Source organism: Branchiostoma lanceolatum, chromosome 12 (assembly GCF_035083965.1).
Source record: "Branchiostoma lanceolatum isolate klBraLanc5 chromosome 12, klBraLanc5.hap2, whole genome shotgun sequence".
Classification (NCBI taxonomy): Eukaryota; Metazoa; Chordata; class Leptocardii; order Amphioxiformes; family Branchiostomatidae; genus Branchiostoma; species Branchiostoma lanceolatum.
The window spans coordinates 12610779-12628224 of NC_089733.1; the positions used below are offsets into that span (position 1 = coordinate 12610779).

The following is a 17446-nucleotide window of genomic DNA, read 5'->3' on the forward strand; positions in this document are numbered from 1 at the left end:
CTATCCCACGTCCCTAGCCTCTAGCTCTAGGAACCATCGATATCGATGAGTTAAAATTGTGCACTACTAAATAGACTTGAAGCAGGCTGTGAAAGAACCAACTTCTGACAAGGATCTAAGACAACATTTCCCGTAACAAGACAGCTACCTCAAATTTGTACGATACGTAGATCGTACGACGATCGTGCGAAGATCGTACTACGATCGTGCGAAGATCGTACTACGATCGTGCGAAGATCGCACGACGAATTTGACTGTGGGCACCTTGCGACAGACAGAATCTAGAGGGAAAGTCCTCCATGATCCAATGCTGTATATTGAAGTTGAATCCTTTACTTCCTTGCGGCTTGGAACTTGTTCCGAGCACGTGGAGTTGCCACTCATCCCCAAAATCAAAACATTGAAACGGCCACGGAAAAGGGCGAAGATTTGAAATAGAAGATTAGTCTGTTGTACATCTCACGAAAACAAGAAAGAAGCTAGAATTGAAAATACAGAATTCACGGGTGCGTGCGAGGTCCGCAGGCCTTATTCATGTAAGGTAAGCAGTCTACTCTTAAGGCCAAGGACAAATCACGTCGTGGGCGTGCAGATAGGTCGAGGCGGTCTCCATGCAAAGTAGATTGAACTGTTTGAAGACAAATTTGAACACAAAACCATTAAAAGCAGTGAGAGGTATGAAATTCAGCTTTTCTTTGAACCCCCACTCTTCCTGATAGTTGGGGAGGCGAAAAGTTAAACTTGTGCAGCTAGAAAGACATATATTGACGGATCCTTATATCTGCTTGGAGACCAAGGCGGTTATATATAGGCAGACAATCCGCGGGCCTTTCATTCGTGTTATGTAATGTGTCTAAGAACAAAGCTCTTCGTGGGCGTTCATGTATGTTTGACGTTTGCCGAGGTGGTTCACATGCGAAGTATGTAACTCAGTGTGTTTTCCTGTGAAGACAAATCAAAGTCTACATCTGGATAAGATTCAGATATCACTTCTTGACGTTTTGAGTGACATCCATCACTCTTCTTTATCAGTGATAAAATGAACTTGCAGAACGAGTTAATACTAGACAAGTACTTAATGTGTAACTGAAAAAAAAAACGGTTCAGCAAGTCAACCGGTTTACATGCGACCGTTGCGAGTGATGATAAATTTGTTCAACTGTTTTTTTTCCAGTTACAAGTTATGTTCTAGACAGTATTGATTCGTTCTGCGAGTTAATTCGCTGAAGAAGAGTGATGGATGTCACTCGAAAACTTCGGAAGTAATCTTAGCATCTTATCCTGTTGTAGAGATTGGTTTACCTCTTAATATTGTTTACCTAGATGTCTAACATTCACTAATGATACACTATAGCACTCGACGACTTTGGCTTGCACGACTCCTCAGATATTGTGTGATTCGGCTCAAAGGTTGAGCCGGGTTTTTCGTTCCAACCTCCCTGATCTTAATCGCTAAACAGATTCGTAAGGATCGGTCAACTGTCATAGGCCTTTCTTGATGTACAGTATGCCTTATTACTTTTCGCCTCCCAAACTATCAAGTGGGTTTAGGGTACAAACAAAAGCTGAATGTCATTCTTCTCACTGCTTTTTAAGTTTCTGTGGTACAAATTGAAATTTGTTTACGCCTATACGTAGTCTGGGTGCCATTGTAGTTGGTTCCAGGGCTCCCATACTTGCGAAGGTAGAGTATGGGAGCCCTGAAACTAGCCTGACCAAGGCCTGACGAATCGCGCTCCTAGTGGCCAGCGGGTCCTGTAACCATCCTTTAAGTAACCTCCGGCCGAGAGCTTGTGTAAATACAGGTTACCCTGAAACTAACTAGGATGACACTCAGGCTAACGCCTACGAGCAGTCCTTGAATTGGATGGGACCGATAATTTCTGAACACCGCCAAGCAATGTGGTGATGTTGTACTCTCCAAGCAGAGGTTTCGGTTGGGAGGCTAGAAGTGGCCGCGATTTTTAACAGCTACCCCCCTACACCTCCGCCATAGAACGCACTTGGGCAGGGCGGAAGGCGATAAAGCTTGCGGCCACTCCTAGACCCCCCCCCCCCCCGACCGAAACCTCTGCCAACTCACTCTGATGCGACCATTTTCTCATGACTTTTAATTCTAGCACCACGTTTCTATTCTCAAAGCAGAGGTTTTGGTCGAGAAACTATAAAAATCAAAGCCATTCCTAGCTCTCTCGACCGAAACCTCTGCTTGGAGAATACTACTTTTCAAGCTGGACGGTTTTGCGTAAAATCTTTAAAGTAAAGGAAATAAGATATACGTTTTTTCACCTCAGTAAAAAGACATTTATTTTGTAACCAAAAAAGAGATATTATAAAATACACGGGTTGCGCACTATATGCAAAATACCATACCGCACATACACACTATACTGTACCCTCCTTCTTGTGGACACCTACTTATCTAGGTCACTAATTAACCACTCTCATCACTAATAGGAATAATTTATCCCAAAATCACAGACTGTACACGATTGGCCATTGGTTAAACTACATGTACATACTTGGTGATAAACGTTGAGTTATTCATAAATATACTCTTATTACACTTTCGGACCTTAGCTTATAATGTGATTGTTATGCCACAAAAATAAAAGTTTTATAGTCTTTCTGTTCCTTATTATTTAACTAGAAATCACACATTATTGTCACAGAGTGAAAATGAAAGAGTCTAACTATAGGGATATCCATTCATAGGGACAGTTTCTGAAGTTCAAATATTCTGAACAAACAAGTACTAATTCAGTCACAGCATGGCAATACGATGAGCCAAAATTCCTTTTGGCTTCAAAGTTTGCCACTTACCATACACTCAGACTAATACAAAGGTAATAGGGAATTCTATAATGCATATTGAAAAGTCAGACTCCAAAAGTTATTGAAAATATTCCTGCTACAAACACATACTCAAACACATACACTGCACAGGGTTGACACAAAAATCTGGATCTGACAACTAACTGTACGAATTGAAAATTAGGTCTTTACAAATTTCACTCTTTGTACAAGGCAGTTACATACATGGGATCATCTTATTATCCTTACCAATACATGGATGTACGGAATAACCTATTGTCATTTACCTACCAGGCTCAAATAGGCCTCCACTGTGGACACATATTTCTTGTAAGTTTGCCAACGATTTGGGATTCTGACCTGGCAACGGAAGCATAGCCCCGCCTAGCAACCACTGCCACGATGACTCATCGCCACGGTTACGTGGTCCTAAAGCACGTCGTTCATTGGTCGATTGATATTCAGTGATTTGTACATACAGGAGACCGCACCTCAACATGATTCTGTGTACTTTCTTACAGCACCTTGTCACAGCCTTTTCGTCTTTGCCGTACAAAAAAGAGCAAACGAGAGAGAACTTTTACTCTTGCAGCTGCCATTTTCCTTCAAGTCGTCTACCCTTAACCACTCAGTATATTACTTAATGCCTCTAGCGTTAAAAGGTCTGCAGTCCAAATCTATTTGTTTCTCTCACAGCAAAGCATCATAATTGATCTCTCGTTAATCAATCAAGGAGTTAATAGCTAACGTTGCGTACATGGAACTGATTGGGAAAAATGGTACTGCCATGGAATACATGAGACCAACATGTAACTTAGAACTACCAGTGGATGTATTACTCATCTGTAGATCCCATATTTACACATTACACATCGGCTTTGCTGGATTAACCTCCTTCGCTTGGCAGTGATGTTCCCCTTCTAACTAAAAGAGCGGAATCAAAATACTCAGGACGCGCCGAATCTGCAGCATCGAATCACATCCCCTCTACTAAACTAACTCACTCCTTGCATTTAATTACACATACACGCTCATTAGCCATCATCTGCCATATGCTATGTACACTATATACACAGGTAATAAAAACGGCTACACCCTGGAGGTGTTGCCAAAAAACTTGATGGCGTCTTTTGAGAGTAAAAGAAATCGTGACTATCCAGTAGACAGGATCAAAGACGTAGCCAGATGCTACGTCTTAATATTTCTACTTACAGGGTGGCTTGAGTATTGCAGCATTTCTGGTTCAATCTTTTTTTAATACATGATTCTGTTTAACTATTTCATGGTGAATGCTCTTGGCCACAGCCACTTTGTTCATAAAAGGTCTGATCAGTATAAATGATAACAATCGTGATCTTTACACAGACTACAAACAATGGGATGTATGGGAAAACGTTGTCATTTCATCAGCTTTCTTTTTCTTAACAAACAAACAAACAAACAACCAACCAACCAAGCAAGTCTGTTTGCTCTGACAGATGTAGTGAATTCATTCATTTTCAAAGCGAACAATTTCTGACACTACACGGCTGCCATGGTACCAGATGACTGACCAGGATTTGCACTGTTTTCCAAGGGTTTTTGAGGGGGAGGGCAGGACGTGATGTTTAGTTCATCCATTTGCGACAGTTGGGAGCTCCACAGCAGCAAGGGATCTTCTGTTCATCATCCTCTATGTCAAACTTGTAGTCATAGGTCAGCTGGGAGGGCAGAAACAAAGAACATTATAAACAACTGCTCGAACATATAACAACTGATACATGTAATTCTGCAAGGTATCCTAAGGTCTGGAGAGATGTCCCTATAGCTAAACAGGCAGCAGCTTCACAGTTGAACTCCTGGTTCCAAGTACATGTAGTTTCTAACTTGAAGGGGTATCTTGGCTGAGGCTGCACCTGTGCTTACATAGGATGTAAAATAGGGGTCCTCACTGTATTCGATGAGGTGCCTTGAGCATGTTCAAGGGGAAGGGCTAGAAACACCTCCCTGTGAAATATATACCCTGCTACTGAAACAGCAAGGAAAATCGTTGCCCACTAGGCATTACAAGGGTCTAGCAAATGAACGAACCCTAAGACCTGGGAGCAGCGCATAAAAAAAGGCCTGGGGTAAATTTAAAAGAGATCTACCAATGCAGCATCAGTAATCACTAAGGTAAGCACACTTCACATATCTGTTTGTTCAATACATTCTTGAGAAAGCCTGAATAACATGAGAACCGAGTAACTAAATTGGTACAGCCTTACAGGCTGTGCCATTAAAAAAACACAAATCACATTGACAAATCAGTCTCAGCTGCAGATGAATTGGTCTCAGGCAAAACTGCTCACTACAATCAGTTGCTGTATTGGTCTGTGCTTGAAGATTACAATGAAAACAAATGTGTCAAGCAATCATCTCATACATCATACTTATGAGAAAATGTCTCCTGTTGAAAACCAACCAGTTTGAGCTTAGTCTCTCATAATCCTGACAGGTAACCTAAGACTGCAACATCAAATACGGGAATCCAAAGAGATGTACTAAATGTAGCATCGGTAATTAATGCCCAAGGTCTGCCCGCTTCAGATATCTAGGTGTTCGAGACATCGATGGCCTCAATAAAATTGTGATTGTCTTAGGGTACTGGAATTATTGAAGTCGACGAAAAATAATAATATGTGGTTAATGACCCACCTTGAGGTTTGCACAGTGTCATAAGGTATGGTAAGTTGCTATAACTACCAAATAGCGAAGCGAAAGAATGTCAGCTTACCTCCTCTCCCTTGCTGAGCCGCCGTGATGAGATGATGATGATCTTCTGTTCCTTCTCAAAGTTCACCACTTCGGCCACACAGTTAGGGTTACACGAATGGTTGATGTACCTTAAGGGGAAACAGAGTTTTAGAATCTGAGCCATTCTATACAGGACTGGAATAACAATATTCCCAACTCTCACTAAACTGTACATGGCAAGCAGAGGACGGACATCAAGAGTACATAAAAATGAACAGGAACAAGGTGGCTTTACAGGTAAATGGGAGATGTGTTTACAATGTTGCTTTGAGAATTAAAAAAATTATGCCAAAAGAATGCTAACATCTGTCACTGACCAAAGGTAGTGGTTACATGCTACCTGAAATGTATGACCGTTTACAAATCATCTATCCAGTTGCTTGAGTAAGTCTTGTGAATGCTGTAGTCATATATAAGAATGGTTCCAGTCCTACTTTTTTCTACCCTATTTGATTTAAGACATAAGACCTGCTCTTAAGTCTTAATTGAAATAGCCCTTAGCTGTGAAGACTAGAGATGCATCTATAAGGCCTTTTCAAATTATGTTTTTGGTTCTCAAACACTTTGTAGCAAAAATGCAGTTAACACCCAAGGTGAAAAAAGGGGACTGGGAGGAAAACTGGCATCTGACTCTCTTCACTCCCTGAAACTTTGTGCACCAAAGTTCAGGCTATTCCTTTATACAGTTGTACTCTGTTTACATATCTATATTCGAGTTTAGATTTATTTCTTAAAATCTGAGGATCAAGAAATCAAACTGGTGCAGCATAGTATTGAAGTGGAGAGATTGACGACAAACCTGGCAGGGCCTCCGGCGAGCGTGGCGTCGATGACGAGATCGGAGTCGATACGGAACATGTAGACGCCGCGGTTCTGGTCTTCGTAGATCCGCTCCCGCTTGTTGCAGACCTCGTTCCTGATGATCACCCCGATGTACTCGATCACCATCACGTGCTTGTCAATGTCCCGCGCAGCAAACAGGCCAAGACCCTGAAGTAAAGGTGGACATACATGTAGATTGGTAAGCTACTACATCACGAAAACAGCACGACCAAAGTTATCGCCTGGTCCGGAACACCCGTATCGAACGTTTTTGCAGCCCAGGTAAGACAAAAATGTATTTAGTACATAGCCGTCATTCGTCAATATGGACCATGGTAAAATCCTAATTCTCATCAATCCTAAAGAATCAGCTATGGCTAAACAGTCTTATTCAAGAATGACAGTCCCTTCCACAGAAGACATCTGTAGGCTGAGTCAGTTCTGTTTATGTTGCAAAGTTCGTTTCCTGCAGATATGCTTCTGTTCTGAACTGCGCATCAGTCTCCTTCTTCTGATTACATTTACCTGGTCAGCGCATGTCTCCATCTAGATCGGTCATTTACAAGGTTCTCCCAGTGCCCCATATCAATCTCAAGAGCCTGGTAAGCTAAATGTACAGTCAAACCTATTTAATTGACCACCTCTACAACATGCATAAGGACCACCTGGCCAATGTGACCACTTCTGGTGATGATTTTTCCCATGGATATAAGAATTGATAAACCTTCTACGTAATTAATGTGTAGCCGTTAAGTAAAAGCGTGGTTACCTGTATCCGTGAGCGTGCCAGCACGACGTTGTTGCGCCACTCCTGCTTGAGTTTGCGGTACTGCGCTGACTTGGACTGGGCAAACTGTTTGTGGTATGGAGACAGGACCTCTCCTGTCAGGGTGGTCTGGCTCGACCGCGACGTGTTACTACTGGTCAGAGTATGAGGCCTTGGGGAACACATTGGAAGTAGACATTAGTATACAGTTATAACATAGATGTGTTTCGAAAAGTTCATTAAGAAGTTGAGCAGTTTGAGTGCCCATTCAACTCCTTTGAAAAATGTTTTTGGCTACCAAACCTCTATGTTTTGGAAAACCAGTGCAAAATGATTTGCATTAAACTTAATTATCAATTTCACACAGTAATGTTCACTGACAAACATGTGGCAGGAATTCATACATGGATACAACTATACAATGTATTTCATAAATTTCAACAAAACAAGGCAAAACAAAAAACATCTCACACAGTAGTGCCTCATGGCATCATGCCTCACAAATTCATTACTTTCCACCTAGCAATGCACAGGAATACTGCAGAAAAGAGACATTTTCCCAAGCATGGTCTTTTTTATTCCCTATCATATGGGGGTTGAACGTGCTTGCACATGGATGGGGGAGCCCCAGAACTCCTCAACAAGTGCAAGTCTTTTTTATAGCAAGAGTTTTTACGAAATATGTGTTAAGTGCCTTTCCCAAGGGCACAACGTCTGGGTGCATGTCCGGACATGTCTAAGTACTCCACTGGGGATTGAACCTGGGTTCCATTGGTTCATAGCCGGATGCTCTGCCACTATGCCACACAGCACCAGATGTATAATAAAAAACACAAGACTGTACCTTCTGATGTAAGTGCGCATCTTGGGTTCGGAGCGAGCGCAGCCCGTTGGATTGATTGCCAGTGGCAGCTCGATCAGAGGATGGCGGCCGTAGCGGAAAAAGTAATCCTGCAGCATCTCAGTACCAGGAAGCTGTGGACAGATACAACATGGTTATTAATATATATATATACCTTTGCCGAGAAGGTGACGTTTTCGGTAGCATTTCTAACTGTTTAACTGTGTTGACAGCACAACTCCAGAAGGTATGGATGGATTGTTTTGAAATTTGGTACATGGTTAGGTCTTGACTGATTGAGGAAACGATTTTGGATTTCGAGCCGCCTGGTATCTTTCTTTGGTACTGCAGCAGACAGCAGGATATTGTATCTCGTGGTCACAGTGTTTGGGTGGTACTGGTACATAATGTGTATCATTTTTGCTTGGGAAGAAGTGACATAAGTTTGGTCTTTTGGTCCTTCTACATGTGCAATCTTGGGCACAACACCATGATTATCATAACAAAATTTAAAGTCAATCTACAATCTATGCCTTCTATATTCTTTTATCTTTATCCCAAAAGTCGCCGTGGTGAGTAACGTACCGACTCCACGATCCTGAGCACAGCTGGCTCGGTCAGCCCGAAGAGGTCCTCGCCCGTGATGAAGTTGGGGAACAGCTTCAGCACGTCCGACCCGCGCCGCATCTTCTCAATGGGCTCGAGGATGTTCAACCAGACCACTGCAGAGGGAGCCATGGAACCATCACATTTTATCTAATGCCATATCTCATAGTTTTGAGTGAGCATATGTAGTTATAATAATAGCTGGGAATCCATCCTATTCTAGCCCAGTTCACTCCTCTGATCACTTCTATGCAGAAAAGTCTGTCAACTGCTAATATAGAAACGATTTGTAATTTGACCATCTTCCTAAAATAGATCTAGGGTTCTAGAGGCCAGAGTTCTGATTTGCTACAAGACATACGGTCCTCATAACGGCATGTTAACAGGGTTTAAACAGGCATTTGGAAGATCGGGGGCCCGTTGCTGAAATATTTGATCCATGAAATACTGCGGGATATGAGAACCAAACGTTTAAAATGAGGACGGGGGCAAGACTATTCCGCGTAAAAGCAATCAGAGGAATGAACTAGAGCTAGAATAGGATGGATATCAGGACAGCCACCCTTGGTAACAGAACATAGAAATATATGGCAAATAGAGCTTACATTTGGGCGTGGACCCCTTGAAGACAACATCCTCATGCCCCTGTTCGATGACACGGATGACGAGCTGTGGCCGTCCCTGGTTCTCCTCCACACGACACACGTACCGGCAGCGCTTGTTGGCGTAGCGCATGCTCCAGTACAAGCGAGTCACCTCAAAACCAATCTGAAAGTACATGATTGTACAATTCTTTAAGGACAGTCACTGTGACATCTCTAGCATCTCAAATACCAGTTACATGTACAATGTACTGTAAGTCTTGAAATGTTCGGGTGGTTCTATTTTTGCCACTTTTGCACCTCTGTACCAAAAAATCTTGACAATGTGAATATGTGTTTAGAATGTACTAGAACTACTGTTACAGTAACAGTAACTGTACAGAACTGTTCCAACCGCAAAGTTAAAATAGTACCTCAAAACCAATGCGGAAGTACAAGGTTTTAGTTTTATGATCAAGATCCATCGAAGCTGGTGCCATGTGTAACGAAGATCTTCATGACAGATGCACACAATACAATTACATTTCTAGCAACTACAAGAATGGGACTTGAAGCCAGAGGTCTAGTGTTTAAGGAGATTCACATGTACACATCTAGCACATTAAACTTAAAGCTAAGGCAACTAAAACAATATTAGGGCAAAAAAATAGAAACAAAAAAAAAGCTGAAAACTTGATGGTAGTGACATTTACGAACATTGTTTAGCACATCTGCGCGATAACTTAATACTTTGAGCATTTTAAAACTGTGCAAAATCGTACTGTACAATGATCTCCTTAGTTTCTCTGACCACGATTTTCATTGAGTTCTCACATCACAGCGACGTCATATTTTTGCATAACAGACGTTGCTTTACATTATGATAATGTTGTTTGAACTCCTAGTAATCTTGTATAGAAAAGACTAAATAAATTGACTTTCAAAATCCGATTTTCGGGCCCTAATAATGCTTGGGTGTCCTTTAAGGAAGCCCCGACACTTAAATCCCTAGGAGAAGCCTGTGTTACCGGGAAGATGGCAGTCCTGGTGTGGAAGGCCTGAAGTTGGTGAGGGAGCAGCTGTCCCACGTTGTGGAAGACGAGGCTTCCCACACGGAGGGTGTACTTCTTCTCACCGTAGTTACGCATGATCCTGGGAACAACACATGAGTAGTTTGTTATAATACGCCACTTAACAGTTCTCAGTGCACATGTGCACTTGCAATGCATTGGTGTCTAAGGTCAAAGTTTAAGGCCACTTGTATCAAACAATTCCACAATTCTCACTGTTCAGCATCACAATGCTCCAACCACTTTTTTCACACCCTATTACAGAATTATGGTTTCACACTAGGACACTCTTAGAGCCTGATTCACAGTCTTGACAAGTCCATGATACTATTACCAAATAAGAGCACAACAGAAACCCACCCACATCGTTGGCCACTTGGGTGTTTGTTTACTTTAAGAAGAGGGGCTTTAACCTTACCCACAATCCCTGGCAACACTAGAACTGCTAAATAGCATGTATTTCACAAAAAGTCATGACTCAATTAAAAAACATACTTGCAACAATGCTTGGTATTACCAACACAACAAGCAGAAACTTTCAATAATTCAAAGTGATTCCAATAGTTTTAGCAGTACAGAGTACAAAGATACTGACTTGGCAATCTGCTTGCTCTCGTCCCGATTGACGTACACCCTGCGGAAGACTGACAGGCTGACCAGCTCGTTCTCGTGTTTGTTTGGCGAGTGGACAGGGCACATGACCGTCTGGAGGGGAGGGGGGCAACATCGATAAACACAAAATGTGAAATATACATTGCTATGGTGGCAACTTCCTTTATGACAAGTCTTGTAAATAGACAAAAACAACACTGCAGAACACTTAGTTCATCATTCTGAATTGTAAGAAAGAAACTTTCATGACTTTCATGACTACCATTAGCTAACAGTGACATGGCTCAAAATACTATTTTCTGTTAAAATCAAAAATTCAAACTTGCTATTCTACTGCAATTTTAACATTTTTCTGAGCGGTCAAAATGAGTTTGAAGTGTATAGATGGCCTTCTTCGGATGATGCTGGCCATGATGGTAAAATCCTAATTTACATCAGCCCTACAGTTTTGGCTGGCTCAACAATACCATATGATAATGACAGTCTCTGCCACATAGGACACATCTATACGCTGACTCAGGTCTGTTACAAAGATGCACAGTTACATGAGAAGGTAAATTTTGGTGACAATCATAACTGAATCTTTCCTGTAGGTTGTACCTTGTCCTTGAAGAACATGCAGTTCTCCTTGATGGCACAGATGAGATGGTAGATCCTCTTGCAGTTGTAGCGATGGCACGTGATGGTCGCCCCGATCTTGTTACACGCCGTGCAGGCCAGCGTCTGCCCGCGTTTGTATGCCATCTCCACGTTGATGAGCGCGCCGTTCAGGGTCTCGTACACCTCGGTGGACCACAATGCACAGTTCAGATGCACCCACATGTCCAGGTCCATGTTGAGCAATCTGAAGGGGTTAAAGGGCAAAGGTCAAGAGTTAATAAGACAGCAGTAGATACACTGTACTGTTGTATTTGTTATTATTTGTTCAGAAAATGGTACCCCCTAAATTTAGGGAGCCTACATATAATAAAGACAATTTTCTCATAGGAGATAACAGTACTGTGTATTTGTTATCATTTGTTCAGAATATGCCACCCCTTAAATTTGGGAGCCTACATATAAAGACAATGCTCCAAACTAAGCCTTCCTAAGTGAACCTTTCAGTTTGCCTTACTGTGAGATGTTCAAGATGGAGCTTTAAAGCCAATGTAAAGCCCCAATGTTGTGCTTGTATTTAATTTAAAAAACTGGTGTATCTTGCGGTTAAAAAAAAAATTGTATGGTTCTTGGTGGTAAATGTGCTAAATGTTGGCACATTGGCCACCAAATTTGTATGTGTTTTTTGGCACACTTGAGCTCGGTGAGCATCACTTCACTGCCAGGGAGGGTAGTGTTAAGTGCCTTTCCCAAGGACACAACATCAGGGCATAGTGAGCAATGAACTTGGGACCTATGGGTTCTGAATCCAAGGCTCTAACCATTGCGCCACACCAATGCCATTTTTGCGGTTTACCAGCAACACAAATACAAACAAACAAACATGCCTTGCCGCTGCCTCAGTGTCGCCATCCCCAGCTTTCCCACATAGCACGCAGCAGCGGGAATCCACCGGAAGGTCGTCGGGCTTCAGGCACGTGCCCAGCTTGGACATGAGCTCGTCGATCTCCTTCTCGCTGGGTGGTCTGTACGTGGACTTGGGCACCATGATGGACACCTCCCACCGCCTCCAGCGAACACCCTTCCATTTCTTTATTAGCACCTGCAAAGGAATGTTTAGGCTTGCGATTAGGCAAGGAATTTCACTTTATCTTTACTGTAGCAAAATTTAACGGTGTAAGGAAATGGACCTTTTCACTTAACTTTAACTTCACGGTGGCACCAAGTGATTTACAGAACGGTAGTGTGAAGAAATCATAAATAATAATTATTATTTATGACTCCTTTACATTAAGAACAACACTCAGATTTTTCACGGTACAGAGGTGACCGTGAAAACAGTGAACATAAAGTTACAGTCTTTGAAAGAAACAAGAATTACAGTACTCCAAAATAGACCGGTAAACTCTCGATCGCAAAATCATGACATTAATGAGTTTTCATTGCCCTGCTACCGTGAACTTAAAATACTGCAAAATTTGAAATATAGCAAAACCTTTTTTTCTCTTCCTAACGCGAAATCAAGTCACCAGTAAAACATATTATGACTTCACAGTATGGTACACATTAAGCTATTGTACTGGTGTAGAGGAAACTGAACAATTGTACATACATTGTACCAGCCCTCTATAAAAGACCGTTCCACTAACCTTGGGGGGTTCTGGAGGCAGGTCCTGGGACGTCTGGGATGTGTTTGAATCTGACCTCCTCTTCAGGCGGGGTCGCTCACTCTTGCCCTCTGACCCCTGACCTTCTGAGAAGGGTTTGGAGGTGTTGTTGACATAGCTGGGACTGAGGTGGATGGGGATTTCAGAGTGTTGTGGCCTGACTATGTCCCTGCTTCTATGGTCAACTATAGACCCTGCTTTCTCCTGGATTGACATACATGTACACAGAATTGATTAACGAAGAGCAACATTATCTAGAATACATTTCTTAGTACTGTAAATGCAGTAATGTTCACAGTGCACGCAAAAGCAACACTGGACTCCACATTGCTCAAGATGCAACTGCTTTTAAAAAAAATTTGCTCATTACTCCTTTGAATATGAATAAAAACTAGCAATAGCAGAGAGGGTTAAGTGCTTGCTTGACATACAGTGATTTGCAGGTTCGATTCCCTGAGTAAGCTGTTCCACAAGACTTGTATCTGCTAATTACTGCTTGTCTGCTTAGCACTCAAAACGTATGTACATGTACATGGGAAAGAGTATGGTAGTTGAACACACAACACTACCAGTGGACTAGCCTTGCACAGCCATTGGGCCCTAAGGACTAAAGAAATTGAGAGGGGCACCATCCTATACATCATGTGGTGTGGGACTGAAACTTTTAAAACTTTTCCTGCCGCTACTAGTTTTCTAGCTGGCATGGTTTGAGCACAGGGGTTCCATGCGCTATAATTTGAACCTCCCCATTCTGTGATTTTGGCCCCTACTCTAACTGAAAGGGTGTTTCTTTCTGTGAAGAACCTTTAATTTGTGACCCTTGATAAATCTTTTGAAAATCATTTGGCTTTTGAAAATGCTGTAAGAGACTCTACTTAACAAAATTGTCCCCTCAAAATGCAGGAAACAGTGTTTTGGGGTTACAACAGTCAAAGGATGCTGGACCCACAGAAAAAGGGGAACCGCAGAAAAGAACTTTGCAACAGAACTGAGTCAGCTTACAGATGTGACCTATGTGGCAGAGACTGTCATTCTTGAATATGACTGTTTAGCCATAGCCGATGCTGTAGGGCTTATTTGAATTAGGGTTTTACAATGGTCAATATTGACCAACAGAGGCCATATACAAATGTATGGACCCCCCCTCTTATGGCTATGTTTTTGGTGCGCTAAGCATAGTTAGTTTTCTGTATCTGACCCCTACGCTGTTAAAAAATTCTGTTGAGAAACCCTTCCTACCTTGGTTTCTCTCCTCCCCCTACTCTGCAGTGAGATGGCAAACTGCATAAGGCAAGTCGAACTACAGAAGGTCAGCTCTGAATCTGAGTCAGAGGAATCCTGCGAAGGACAGCAATCAAGCAATCGCAAAATCAGACACAAGAATCACAAACACCTTCTGGGGATGATTTATCTGTATCTTATTCTTAAGCAAATCAAACACAACACAAGAAGATGCACAAAAAGGAGTTTTTGCTTGTAAACAAAACTTATCAAAAGAAATTTTGAGATAAACACATGCAAGAAACTGAAAGAGATGTTACCACTTTCTTGTATTTTAGAAGAGAAAATAACTATGATTTGTCAAAAAGTATGAGCTCACCCTAGAAATCAGAAGAGCAGTGCAACACAATAAGGAGAGGCAGAGCTAAGAAAAAGGTCATTTGGGTGCACTTCTTAGAGTTTTTCATTACATACAAGTAGCTGGAGAGGAATAGACTCCACACCTTAGCCTCCACAGACAGAAACAAAACAACAGAGATAGGTAATCTCCGAACTGTAATACTAGTTACCTGAGGAATAAATCTAGTCCTGACCTGATCACTTCTGCCCTCTTGGTCTCTCAGGAAGGGGAAATCAGAACTTGCTTTCCTGATACCGTCCCCTTGTACCACTACGTCACAGTGTCGACAGAACTTGGGTTTCCCCTGTTGCAGTAAGGTCTCAAGACTGACGCCTTGCGCGGAAAGGACCCCGTCTCCCTTTCTCTGCTGCAGTCTGAAGTGCTCCGCCATGGAGCTGGGGTAGTCCACCCCTTCGCTTATCTCGTAACTCGTCGGCACCGGCACGCGAACCAAGTCCGCTACCGCCGCGACGATCCCATTGATATCCTCGGCAGCCGTGGCCGACAGCGTCAAGGAAACGGACATGTTACCGTCCGGCCTCTGGGGTGGAAGGGCGCCGCCCGCCTGCCCCACTAATGTCCTCATGCGCTCCAGGTTGCTAACGCTGAACGCACTTTCCGAAGTCCGTGCAAGCGCGGAGGTTACCTGCGCGTCCGTCGCTCTGGGCATTGACACGCTAGTCCTAATGTCCACGGTACTCGTATTGGGTGGTATGACAGACTGAGGCATGGAGAACGAGGGCTGTACGAACACGCTGGCCTGGCTGGACGGGAAACCGGGCTGACCGGAGGCCCGAGTGGGGTGCTCCCGCCGCTGTGCCAACGCTGACGCCGGTTTGGCTGCAAAAGGTAAAGGTAGAGAGTCTACTAAGGGGAGACCTCTGAGTTTGGTGTTTGGCTGTAAAAGGAACGTCTTATTCACTACCACAACAGTGAAGGAAGTTGACGAAGAAGACGCTGAAGCCAGCTCTTTCCCCGGTTCGGAGAGTTGGAAGGCTAGCTGAGCTGTTTGTATAGCAGAAGGAGGGTGGATCCCTTGCACCTTAGACCTCTGGGTTTGGGATTCTGCTGAGTCAGTACCTTTGTGCCTAGGCATGCCGCACTGAGGTAAAGCAGTTGCTTGGGTGGTTTGGGAGGTTAGTTTGGGGTTCTGTGGTGCTCGGTGATGCACACTTTGGATGATCAGTGTGGGGTTAGTGGCTCCGGGTAGAACGCTCCCGGAGGGGTGGTGAGTGCTGAGAAGTTTGGGCTTAGAGAGAGTCTTAGGAAGGGTGAGTTGGCAAGAAGGAAGTCCAGATTTTTTTGAGATGTCAGCAGAGTAGTCTGTAAGGACAGGTTAAGAAAGAACAGGTATAAACACATGGGGTGGTCCAAAAAGTTGTTTTTTTTTAATAAACTTTCAAACCAAGTTTATGATGCTAAGTAACATTTATCACAATACGAACGTTTACTACAAACATCAAGGTTGAACATAATGTTTTAAACAGAGAGAAGCAAACTTCTAGGACCACTCCATTGTTAAGTTGCTGTGGTAAGTAGTTAGGTTTGAAAGAAGGAAAGAAGAAAGTGAGTATTAAAAAGACAACAGAAGAGGGGGAAAATTGTATCTTCACATGCAAAACATTACACTAAAGTATTAAAACTGTTAGTCCATGTTTGTTTTGCATGTACTGTATTGTCAATACAAGGGAGCTGCAACAAAATCTTTTATTTTCACAATGCAAACCTTAATGTGACAGTCATTATAATAACACAGCATTTTCTATAATAATAATTAGGGAAAATAATCAACTACAAATTGTAAAAAGGTACACACAGGTTGGCTATACAAATTCTAGAACATATCAAACACCTGACGGATTTCTATTCCCATTTTTCCCCATACCTTACAATTACACAACAATCATCAACAAAAATATACTAGGAACATTAACACCAGTATAAATTTGTAACAAAAAATGTGGCTGGCTATATAAATACTGCAACATGTCAAACACCTATAAATGCACTTAGAAAAGAAAGCTGAATCTGTAGAAAGAAACTGACCTCTTCTCGGTGTTGGAGCGATGAGTGGAATAGTGGGGGAGGGACCCCTGTTGGGTCCCCGGTTCAGACTGATGAGTTTGGGGGGATGAGGGGGGAGTTCATCGTCGATCACACTCTCGGGGGAGGAGGAGGGCACAATGCTATCTGGAGTGGTGGCATCTCGGCTAAATCTGAGACGGGAAGAAAAAGATACTGGTTACAATCACTGAAAATGAATTAATCATGTCTTTTTCCTCAAATAGAGATGTCTATCTTTTTCCATACTTTTTGTAAGTTCTTTTTCCTTCTTGCAATTGCTTTCTTAGCAGAAAACTCTTCGCTTACTTCTAAAGCATACATGCATATACTAATCATGAAGAACAAGATGTAGACATCTAGAACACCTGGGAACTCAAAAGTATATCAAATACAGTCAAACCTGTACAAGTAACCACTTCTCCATCATTCTGGTCATTGTGGCCACTTTTGGTAATCCCTTAGATGATATTTTCAAAATTTCCCCATTCATCATTAAGAAGTCTGTCCACCTGGCTACTGTGACAATTTTCTTCAGGTCCCGTATGACTATGGACATGTCTGACTGTACTTAATGCTTTACATAAATCTTTCTCTACCACAGACTGCTTTA

At 42.5% G+C, this 17446-nt stretch overlaps 1 protein-coding gene across 16 annotated transcripts in view; it reads right to left on the reverse strand.

Moving 5' to 3' along the window:
• Positions 1–4245: 4245 nt before the first annotated feature.
• The window catches only part of LOC136445956 (histone-lysine N-methyltransferase 2C-like), a 62751-nt gene continuing 49550 nt past the window's right edge, over positions 4246–17446 (reverse strand). For 12 of the 16 annotated variants that reach the window (XM_066444204.1, XM_066444199.1, XM_066444210.1 and 9 more), the window contains 15 exons: positions 16819–16988; positions 14942–15612; positions 14391–14489; positions 13134–13355; positions 12372–12586; positions 11488–11731; positions 10871–10980; positions 10234–10357; positions 9230–9392; positions 8604–8740; positions 8022–8152; positions 7181–7349; positions 6389–6579; positions 5570–5678; positions 4246–4514 (listed from right to left, as the gene is read on the reverse strand). In XM_066444204.1, coding sequence (XP_066300301.1) covers positions 4422–4514; positions 5570–5678; positions 6389–6579; positions 7181–7349; positions 8022–8152; positions 8604–8740; positions 9230–9392; positions 10234–10357; positions 10871–10980; positions 11488–11731; positions 12372–12586; positions 13134–13355; positions 14391–14489; positions 14942–15612; positions 16819–16988 — 2848 coding nt within the window. In that variant the 3' untranslated portion in view covers positions 4246–4421. Of the gene's footprint in view, positions 4515–5569; positions 5679–6388; positions 6580–7180; positions 7350–8021; positions 8153–8603; positions 8741–9229; positions 9393–9599; positions 9652–10233; positions 10358–10870; positions 10981–11487; positions 11732–12371; positions 12587–13133; positions 13356–14390; positions 14490–14941; positions 15613–16818; positions 16989–17446 lie in introns of those variants that run through there. The other 4 variants (XM_066444198.1, XM_066444208.1, XM_066444206.1 and 1 more) reach the window with 4 other exon arrangements.